The sequence below is a fragment of the Pollicipes pollicipes genome, unplaced genomic scaffold (assembly GCF_011947565.3).
Source record: "Pollicipes pollicipes isolate AB1234 unplaced genomic scaffold, Ppol_2.1 Scaffold_3447;HRSCAF=4054_pilon_pilon_pilon, whole genome shotgun sequence".
Classification (NCBI taxonomy): Eukaryota; Metazoa; Arthropoda; class Thecostraca; order Pollicipedomorpha; family Pollicipedidae; genus Pollicipes; species Pollicipes pollicipes.
In genome coordinates this window covers 29,273,403-29,284,578 of record NW_023596297.1, presented here as the reverse complement: position 1 = coordinate 29,284,578, position 11,176 = coordinate 29,273,403, and the positions used below count along the sequence as shown (strand labels likewise).

Genomic DNA, 11,176 nt, shown 5'->3' with positions numbered 1-11,176 from the left:
ATATGGGGTCCATCGATTTGGGGGCCTTTCGTTAAGCCTTTACCCCGTTTCAAATACGGATACACGGCCACTTACCAACGTGGAATTTCAGTGTCCAACCATCAGCACCTGCGTTATTCGAGCTCAGTGAGCGCTTAATCTCCCGCACATTTTCTGCAGCCCGACTCCCAGCTCACGACTTTTTTAGGGTGGCTCTATGCGGAACGTAATTTTTCCGTTTAAACGCAAAAAAAAACTAGACGTATCGGAAGCCGAAGTGCATGCACTCTTCGCTGAGTTCAAAGAACATGATCAGTACACGTTTATATTTATTGAAGGCTCCCAACGCGATGGCCGCACGGGGGCCGCCTGCGTAATTATAATTATCATAAATCAACTCGCCTGTTAAATTACAACACTGTGTCAAAAAATGAAATAACAACAACTTGCATGCCTGCTCCACAACAAACAAGGTAACATACAAAGGGCAGTCATATGCACTGACTCTCATTCCTCGGTACAAGCTCTCGGCACGCTTCGCAATTCATGTCATTCAATTATGAACGGTATACGTCGAACGCTCTGCTTCCTTCCCCAACAAACTCCGTAATATTTCTCTGCATACCCGGACATACCGATATTCGTGGAAACAACACGGCTGATGACGAAGCAAAACGAAGTCTGATGTTACCAGAGCGTAATAATCTCCCTTGTCCCGTTTGCGATAACGTCATCAGTTTAATTCTCCACCGATTCCACAACACATGCCCGGCCCTAGATCGCTCAGATACAGGCCTTTCGCGATCAGCTGATGCACCACCGGCCCTGAGCCACAATAGCGATTCTTGATCACCTCACAATATTCATATTTCGAGGCACTGCAGGCGCGGCTCGTGGACTCCTTCGCCCAGCTGCAGTCCCCTCATCACATGCGACCCGGCTGACGGGGTGCAGCAGCTCGCGAGGTCACCACCGGGGCCGGTGGCCCACGGCCTCCGGGCCGAGGGGACCACCTCCGCCGCCTTCACCCCCCTCCCCCTTCGGGCGCGTCTCTCAGGACCAGCCGACGCAGCACGGGTTCTGCGCCATGGGGTGGACGCGACCGCACAGGAAGTTGAGCATCGTGTCCAGGTACTGCTTCTGCGCCCAGTTGCCCAGGTAGTAGGGCTCGTGGCAGCGGAAGTCGGGCGACACGGAGGCATTGACGCCCCTGCGTGCCTCGCACGTGTGGTGGTGCATCCAGCCGACGGCGCCCGTCGAGGACCACACGGGGATGGTCGACCGCGACCTGCGGGGTGAGAGGGCGTCAGACCTGGCCGTGGTCAGACAGTGTCCCCGTGTCAACGGCAGCCGAACGTTGTCTAGGCTTACTGTGGAGTGTGCAGCGATCATCGACAGAAGGCGACGTATTTCGTCGACACATTACTCATGACAAAAATATGTCCTCTGTTTAGGCTACACATGCTTCACACCGCGCTACACTTGTACTGCACACAATATAAACACACCCACACCCAAACCCACGCTCACACCTACGCCCACGCCCACATCTACACCCACACACCCACACCCCCCACATATAGCATGCAAATGTAATTATTTCAACCTCCATTTAATCGCAGCTCTCTTTAACCGGAATCACAGGCCCAGCCAGGAACTATTATTTTGAAGATTGGAGTCGAAGAAAAAACGCAACGTATGTTTGGGAAAACTCCGAACAGCAGACATTTGCACCACGTCAACCTCATCACAACACTTTTAGGTTTTTAGACAGTGGTCCTTGTTTATCAAAATACTACACAATTTCCCACCATGATTTTGGCAAAAAATTACACCTATTGGTTTTTAATCCTACCAGCACAAAACTAGGTGGCAAAAATATAAGGGTCCAGCCACAGACTACCAATAATACTACCCTTCATTCAAATCTCAGACGATATGCGTTACCCATTGTCGACCTCACATGTAACTTTGATCGAAGGCAGCCGCTCACTTACAAAGCTCCGATCAACTTGAGGTTGTGCTGCTGGATGATCTCGTTGAATTGGGGGACATCTTCGTTCGAGGCCCATATCCAGCAGGTTCTCATGCAGTTTCCACCAGACGTGGAACGCCGTACGAGCGGAGGAGCTCCAAAAGCGGACGCACGCGACGAACGTGCTCAGATACCGCTGACATTGATAATTCTCTCTTGTCCTCGTGATCCCTGGAGAGAAGAGCCGATGTCGTGTCATGCGACAAACTATCCCCGAGCGAGAGATACGGTCATCAATTAGCCGTTGTTCTGAAGGATCTGTGTGATGTTCGGCCAAGGGAAAGACACCGGGGACGAATTAAAGTCTTCGGATTTTTTCAGAGGTTGCGTGCTGAATGGTAAAGCATTTCTTAAATTCTTACCTTTGCATTCCCGACGTACTACTCTCTCCCCCAACATGTCACTGGTTGACTTTTTATGTACGTTTTATGATAATATTGCATGCCGTACGACGTACACAAATCATCATGGGCCTCGGGTCCATCACCTACAAAACGGTTGGGCCAAAAGCCTTACACCGTCAAGCAACATGCCAGTCACGGGCATAAGAAACAGGAAGTCACCAGCTGATCAGAACTTTTGATAGTACGGTGATAAAGGACACGTCGGGTAATATCCCAACAATAACCTATCTGGTAATATCTATCGCTTTTACAGCCCTGGAAAAACTTATCGACGCAGGCATTTATTTTTTGCTCCTGATGTGGTTAAAGACTTCTTTTGGAACGGGTGAGCCGTGGTACCTACATGACTGTTTCCAGTTGTAGGCCAGTCGGCTCCAAACCCGGATTAAATGTTCAAATGGCAACGAAGCTGGCAACATGGCAAAAGTGGCAGCAGAAGAAGTGGCAAAATGGCGACAATTAGACTGACTGTGTGCGGCTCATGGGTAAAAGCGCGGCATGACAGGTGTGGCCCGGGCCACACAAACATTATATGGACATGGACCATAATTTTTAAATTGCCCACAAAAGATGCTTGTTCAAGCAGCATCACAAATAAGCAGTTCTCAGCACTCTCCATCCGTGATGTGGCCTATGGCTTCACTAGAATTTTTGTTCATCAGAGAGCAAGGCGCAGCTATTATCTATTTGGCGGTGTAGCAAGCAGTGCATGCTTTGTGTACGAAGTAATGCAATGTTAGCTTACGATTCGTCCTCTGCGTCTCTGCGATTCGTCCCCACTGGAGCCCTGCGTTACCTCAGAGCCAGATCCACTGGAGTCCTGCGTTACCTCAGAGCCAGATCCACTGGAGCCCTGCGTTGCCTCAGAACCATATCCACTGGAGCCCTGCGTTACCTCAGAACCATATCCACTGGAGCCCTGCGTTGCCTCAGAACCATATCCACTGGAGCCCTGCGCTACCTCAACGCCAGATCAACTGGAGCCCTGCGTTACCCCAGAACCATATCCACTCGAGTCCTGCTTTACCTCAGAACCATATCTACTGGAGCCCTACGTTACCTTAGGGCCAGATCCACTGGAGAAGTACGGTACCTCAGAACCATATTCACTACAGCCCTGCGTTACTTCAGAACCAGATCCACTGCAGCCCTGCGTTACCTCAGAACCATATCCACTGGAGCCCTGCGTTACCTCAGAGCCAGATCCGCTGGAGCCCTGCGTTACCTCAGAACCATATCCACTGGAGCCCTGCGTTACCTCAGAGCCAGATCCACTGGAGCCCTGCGTTACCTCAGAGCCAGATCCACTGGAGCCCTGCGTTACCTCAGAGCCAGATCCACTGGAGTCCTGCGTTACCTCAGAGCCAGATCCGCTGGAGTCCTGCGTTACCTCAGAGCCAGATCCACTGGAGCCCTGCGTTACCTCAGAGCCAGATCCACTGGAGCCCTGCGTTACCTCAGAGCCAGATCCAGCCTGGAGGAGACCACCAGTACGGACGGGCACACGCCGAGGCGACAGCGGTCGATCAGTCGCTGCAGGATGTCCGGCCAGAGACTGTCGGCCGTCCACAGATACTCCTGCCGGCACACAGAGCCATCAGCCGCGGATGCGTCGGACACGGAATTCCCAGGCTGGTCAGGGGGACACATATTTTGCGTAGCCCAAGGGATGTCTGGCATTTCACATGAGTCTGCGGTGCATTACAAATTGCGAAAGAAGACTGCCTGCGCTCACCCGGGGCGTCGCAGTTGGAGCGCGAATCGCGTGTGAAACACGCGACCGTTATCTGGTACCGTGCGACTTAACACGAGGGAAACTTGATGCTCGTGGACTTCGCGAACAGGCGAACGCGAGCATTGCTCAGACAGCTGACGGAGAGCTGCATGTTTGCTGAGACACCGCGGACTGCTAAATGCATCATAAGCATACTAAGCACACGGTGAACACTCGCAGTTTTCGAGCTAACCGTCTTCCCACGGTGAAGTGGATTCAACTGACCAGTTTGGCGAGGCGGTTCATGGCCAAGTGCCTGCAGGGCTCGGGGGGCTGGACGGCCGCCGCAGCCTCCTGCAGGTAGGGGTGTGTCCAGTTCTTGTGCACTGACCTGGACGCAGACGCGGCCACCCGTCACCGTTTGTGGCAAACGTTACGGGGAGTGCACTGCACACACGGAGTCAATATAGCAGGTACCGATCCGCGGATTTGTGCTCACGTGGCGCTCTGAAGGAGGTCCGCCTGCCCAGTAGTCGGCGGCACCACGCGGAGCCCACCTGCAGTAGGCGGGACCCTCCACCCGCTCCGACTCGCTCATCAGCTCGTCCCGGATGTAGCGGTACAGGTACAGCAGCCGTAGGTCGCCCAGCAACACGATGTGCGTAGATCTGCCGAACTGGTGGTCTCGCCACTTCAGACAGCTCTGGGTGCTCCTGCCGGTCACAGCCGCGGCCCGCGGGTCACATGTCGCGCAAAGCTGATCAGGCCCCTGTGTAACTGCGGTTTCTCATGCGAAGCTTTTAACGTTTGAAAATCATGCTGTAGGTCCCTTCCGGCCATTTAGGTGCTGGATCATTCAGCTATCATTGACGCTGGCTACGACGGAAGGCGCCCCGTCGTGTGTTATTTACCGAAGAGGAAAGCGATATATCTTGCAGTAAGTTTCCTTCTCCTGCGGGTAGTCAAAGTTGTAGCGTGGGCAGTGCAGGTCAAGCAGGCACTCACAGCCCGTATTCGATTGTTTTGAGTGCTGAATATGTCGAAATCCTGGAGCCCCTGAGGGAAAGCGCAACGGAAACTCTCGTTATTGATAGCGTACGCGCAATATGAACGTTATAGTCATATACACTTCCAAAACGAACGTATAGCGTCCCTGATTGCAATGTTTCACATGCGAATGACCTAGGTTTGCCGTCACATATCTTAAGGTAGGTGAAGACAAACTTTAAATTATGGACACGTTAGAACATATTGGAACACAGTTAGTGACAAAACCCTCCAGCAATATGTTTTGTAATCAGAGCGTTTTGGGGAATGCTACGTAATTCCTAATGATTTATTAAAAAGATATGCCACACTGCTGCAAACAACGCCACTGAGCCGTGTTCTCACCGCTGACAGGCATCTCCAGGCGGTTGGTGAGCGTCCAGAGCAGCACACCCGTGGAGAACACACCACCGACGAACACAGAAGAGAGTCGCGACCGACGAGGCGGCGCCATGGCGGCCTGTTGCGCCGCGGCTGGCTGCGGAGAGCTCATACGGAGACCGTGCTTTCGTCCCACGGCCGGGCTCGGTGACGCTGGAGTCCCGCCGGCTCCGCCTCCAGACCACCAGCGCGGTTCACTGACGCGCCCGGACCGGTCCACGGCCCGCAGGCGGCAGACGCGTGGCACAGCGACGCACGGGTCGCGCCGGCTCAGCGGCGGAGCGGCGCCGACTGAGCGGCAGTGGAGCGCCCGGTGCGGCTGGCACTCGCCGCTGGCCCGTCTGACCTGCGGCGCTTCTGGCGAGGCCCGGCCGCCCGCCGCCGAGTCGGTGCCCTCCCGGCCGGTTGGTGTTCGCGGCCGGCCGGCCGGCCGGCGGGCCGACGGTCGTTGAACTCACCCGCCGGCTGGATGCTGCGCCGCCGAGCGTGAAGCGACGACGAAAAACTGCTTTGCCTCGCCGCACCGCTGCCCAGGGCCTAGTAACGGACCGCCGTCTGGATGAGTGACTGAACAGTGACGCTCCATCACTGTTTTGGATGCGTAGCGTTGCATCGTTCCTACGTGCTTGTTTAGTGGTTTCAAAGAAAATCGCAGTTTTAACCGGTAGTGCTTTATTAACCTTGAGCGGAGCGATTCCAAACCACACACAGGTTCTTCCTGGCTGCACGTAGATAACCAGAGATAGTTAAACAAGGTCTAACTCATTTCATTTTTGAAGGCTTCGTAGGCAGCAGGCAATTTGTTCCGATCCCAACTGAGTTATTCCGACCGTTCACCAACTTTCCGATGGTAGTATGCATGGGATTCAGTTTAGAGCGTGAGACAGTATGATTGGGTTTCGCAGCCTACGGTACGCTAGTTTGGCCATTTCCACCCTCCTTTCCATGGTTATGGACTAGCTACATTGGACAGACCCATCCCCCGTGAAGCCGTGCTAAGCGCACCGTCCCAAAAAGTAGAAGTAACACGTTTTTCGACCCAAAGTGAGTTAAAAATACGAAACAAAAAAGGCCATGTTTGCTTAAAGTAAGAGAAAGCTAACAGCATCCGGCTTTAAGAGAGGAATTTATTTCTACCATTTTGGCTTGGCTTACAACGATACCTGAGCGGAACGTCACGCTGTACAAAGCCTCCCCTCCCCCTTGTCACGCCTCCGTTTCGCTTGATCAACCTCTCCCCTATGCGTGAGGTAATTCATGTACAGCCTCTTTCTCCTACCGTCAGTAGCGCAGGCAGGGGGAGGGCGCGCAGGGGACACGTGCTCCCACCCTTAGGCTCCGAGGGGCCCCAAGGGCCCCCCGGAACCTACGATTAAGAGCCCGATTTGAGGACCCGAAAGGCCTGAACGGTCGGCCGGAGGTCCCGTCCAGGGGCCCGGGCTCGCAGGCCCGGACACTTCAATGCCAGCCAGAGGGCCGCGCACTGATCGGGGGCCCAAAAATGTGATAAGGGCCTATATTTCGGTCAGACACCATCAGTACCGCACAGCCGGCTCCGTGGCGGCATGGGCCCGGAGGGCCCATCTCCCAAGCAGGGACAAAACAGGAGCCATCGATTTACATTGCTCTGGGCTCCACAGCGCTTAACGCGGGTCCCGTGTTGTCAAACGACCCCGAGTCGGACAGAGGCAGTGCTCGAGGAGGCACGAGGAGCCTAGAGGGCTCCCCGGTCCGACGATCAAGGGTGCAATTGGAGCGCCTAAGGGTATGAAGTGCAGGTCGGAGTCTTATTCAGGAGCCCCGGCCTGCGAAAACGGACCCTCAAATAACGGCCAAGGATCCCTTGGGGCGACCGCGGACCGCCTGAGTCGATATGAGCCTACATGTCGGTCAGGTACCACCATACCACATAGTCGGCTCCGTGTCGGTATGGGCCTGGGGACCCACTTCCCAATGGTCAAATCCTTGGTTCGTTGGCACACACGATTAAACCAATGGAACGATGAATTCCGCTCCAGACACGTGCACACCGCGCCAACTTGGCGCATTCACACCTCACAGACAAGGTTGCCGTAATCGGCATATCGAACGGCAGGATGGGCTGCCCACACGTGACGTCACTAAACCCGAGCACGAACACCCCACCTCCCCGGGTCGATCGGTAGGTCTTGACCTTCGGGTCGACCTCCAGCCTCTCCGGTGCCCTCCGCTGACGGTTGCCTCGACGCGGCGCTACCATCCTGGGTTGGTCCGCAAATCGCACCTTCTTTGGAGCTAGTCTTGGTGCGACGTCACTGCGTTCGAGGGCCGGATCGCCCTGCGTGGCGTAAACGGGCCGGTACATACGAATGAACCGCCGGTTCCTGCACATGGTGCGACCGCTGGGGAACTTTACCAGGTAATCCCTCATTCTCCCGATGGCCTCGACTTCTCCCATTCTGTCCCAGAGTCCTGTCTCCTTGTCCCGCTCGCTCACTTTCGTGCCGATTCGCATCGGGTGCAGTGGCTTTGCTCCTTTGTCGTAGGCTGTACTCGTAGCTCTCATCACATCCTCCCCCTTCCGGTCGCAGTCCTCCGCAGCCTTCTGCAGGCTTTGTCGAAGGTGCGATGTTGCATGGGGACTGCCGACCGAACTGGATGCCCGCAGAGGATGTGGGCCGGTGAGCGTCCGTCCACCCGGGGCGTGTTCCGGATCTCCAGGATGCATCGGGCGAACTCATCGGAGTCCGTGTTGCCGGCCACAGACGTCTTCTGCAGGAGTCGTTTGACCAGCTTGACTGCTGATTCCGCGTGGCCATTCGACTGGGGGTGGTGTGGACTTGACAGCACGTGTCCGACCTCCCAGCGCACGAGGAAGTCCCTGGTGTGGTGCGCCTTGAACTGTGGTCCTCCGTCCTCCGTCCTCCGTCGCGACGAGGGTCCGGGACGTCGCTTCTCTGTTGCAGGAGACGACGATGGGCCAACCGGAGAGTCTGTCGGCGTACACGGGGAACGTCTTTCCTGCGTGGTGGAAGAAGTCCGCCGACTCGGACTGGAAGACTCTCGTTGGCTTGGGGTCGGTCATGAGTGGCTCCTTCTGCAGGCTGGGCAGTCTCTCATGACGGTGGCGATATGATGTCACGAAATTGTGGACGTCCTGGTCGATGTTAGGCCAGTACACCGACTGTCTGGTGCACCGCTTTGCCCTGTCGACGCCTTGGTGACTGTTATGAAGGCGTTCGAGCACTTCACGTCGTAGGCTGTGCGGGATGACGAGCCGTGCTCTGCAGGCAAGAAGGCCGTCGTCGATGGATAGGCGCTCTCGGACGTTCCAGTAGGGATGAACCAGACTGGCGAGGTCTGCCATGTGGTCGGGAAATCCTTGCATGATGGTCTCCGCCACCTTCTGGTACGCCTCGTCCGCGCTGGCAGCTTCTTTGACCTGCTCCAGCAGAGCGTCCTGGAACGGTGCAGATCCCGCTTCGTCTTCGCCGCCGTCGGTGAGGCGTGTCAGAAGGACACTGCGCGTCTGGTACGTCACGTCGTGTTCAGCTTCCTGATCTTCAGGACTCGGCTGATCGACGGGTGACCTTGACAGCGCGTCTGGGAGCTGATGAGTCTTTCCAGCTTTCCAGGCGGCTGTGAAGGTGTATGCCATGAGCTTCTCTCGTAGTCGTTGGAGCCTGGAGTTTTCTATCTCCGCCAGAGACTTGGTGCCGAGGATGGGCACCAGAGGTCTGTGGTCGGCGACGAGGCTGAACTCTACCATTCCAGCCAGATAGATGTGGCACTTGCGCACGGCCCAGGTCACCGCCAGCATCCCGAGCTCCACGACAGCGTAGCGTGACTCGACCTCAGACAAGAATCTGGAGCCACACTGGACCAGCTTCCACTCCTGGCCGTGACGCTGTAGCAGCGCGTAGCCCAGGCCTCGGAGTCGTGATGCGTCTGTTGGACTGCGGTTGCCAGTGACGAGTCGGAGTAGGCCAGAACGGGAGGGGTGACGAGCGTTGCTTTGACGGCTTCGAACGCTGCCTGGTGTACCGATGTCCATGTCCACTGGTCCCGGGGCCTCAGCAGGTTGCATAGAGGCTCGGCTGTCCTGGCTGTGTCCGTCGAGAACACTCCGAGCTGGTTGACCAGTCCCATGAAGCTCCTTATGTCTGTGAGGTTCTCTGGAACGGGGAAGTCAGCGATAGCCCGCACCTTGCGCTGGTCTGCTGTGTAGCCGTCAGGACTGATGACGTAGCCGCAGAAGCCCAGCGTCTGAGCGGTGAGCGTCACCTTCGCCGGGTTCAGGGTGATGCCATGGCTGTCGCATCGCTGAAGAATCTGGGTGACGTGCGGAAGGTGGATCGAGTAGTCGTCATCGTAGGCCAGGATGTCGTCGACCACCTTGTTCGTCTTCGGCAGGCCCGCCAGTGCTGCGTCTCCACGCCGTCCATACTCGTCCCCGGACGTGCAGAGGCCCATGACGGCGCGTTTGAACTTGTGGTGTCCCCAGGGTGTTATAAAACACGTCAGGTCCTGGTCTTCCTCTGCAATCGGGATCTGGAAAGTATCCTGACTTCGCGTCCAGCTTCGTGAAGTACCGGCTCCCTCGCTCGATTCCGGTGACAACATCGTGAGGCGTGGTGACTGCGTGCGCTCCACGTCGAACGTAGAGATTGAGTCTGGTCAGATCCACGCACATGCGCGCAGAGGTCTTGCCGTGATTTCGGTCCGTGGGCGGCTTCGGCACTGGGACCATCGGGTGACACCATTCAGCCGGGTGTGCCACAGGCGTGATGACGTCTTGCGCGATCAGATCGTCCAGCTGATGCTTGATGTCGTCTCTCCATGCATGCGGGATGTGTCTGGCGGCTGTCTCAGCATACGGACGAGCGTCTGACCGTAGATCGATCCGCATTGGACCACCTGACATCTCCCCCAGCGGTGGCTGGGTGCTGAACACTCTCGGGAGCGCCTTCTTCAGCGTGTCCAGGTGCTGGTCCTTCTGGGCTGCCGTCGGGTCCCCGTCGTCTGGTAACCATCTTGGAAGGGGCGGGCTGACTTCTGCCGCTTGAACGTCCTGAGTCGTCACGGGTGTAGAGGTCGTCTCTTCAGCAGCAGTCTGTTCCGTCGTTGTTCCTGTGACACCGTAGATCTGTCTCGGGAAGTCAGGCGAGATGATGCCAACGGCGATGGAATCATGCCATGACAGGAGGGCCGCGTCTAGGCCTGTCACAACTGTCACGGTGGTCGACGTCTGGCGTCGTCCCATGGTCAACTTGCACTGGAACGTGCCGGTACACTCCAACTGATGCCCTCTAGCGGCCAGGGGACTGTCGTCCGGCTGTGTCAGCTGCGAGGAGTCTATGCCGATCCGCTCTGCTTCTTTGGTGCCGATGACGGAGACTTCGGCACCAGTGTCTGGTGTCCACAGGAGTGATCCCTCACCTCTCTGATGGCTGACCAGGAGAGACACTTGCGGCGTCTTCTTCGCGGTCACACCTTGAACGCGCACGTCGTTCACATGAAGGTTGTCGGACGTCTGTCGTTCTCCGTAGTCTGACCACGTTTTGCTCCGTCTGGCCCGCTTGCAGACTAATGTGTAGTGTCCTTTGATGCCACAGGCACCACACGTCGTGTTTCTGG

The 11,176-nt window shown here is 56.3% G+C and overlaps 1 protein-coding gene across 1 annotated transcript; it reads right to left on the bottom strand.

Moving 5' to 3' along the window:
- Positions 1–290: 290 nt before the first annotated feature.
- On the bottom strand, positions 291–5,838 carry LOC119091862 (uncharacterized). The gene is made up of 7 exons (XM_037214766.1): positions 5,525–5,838; positions 5,044–5,188; positions 4,690–4,845; positions 4,418–4,523; positions 3,875–3,996; positions 1,977–2,185; positions 291–1,267 (listed from the first exon to the last, which is right to left on the bottom strand). Exons 1-6 carry the CDS (start codon positions 5,670–5,672, stop codon positions 2,065–2,067), a joined length of 798 nt encoding a protein of 265 aa, XP_037070661.1. The 5' UTR covers positions 5,673–5,838; the 3' UTR covers positions 291–1,267; positions 1,977–2,064.
- Positions 5,839–11,176: the final 5,338 nt, after the last annotated feature.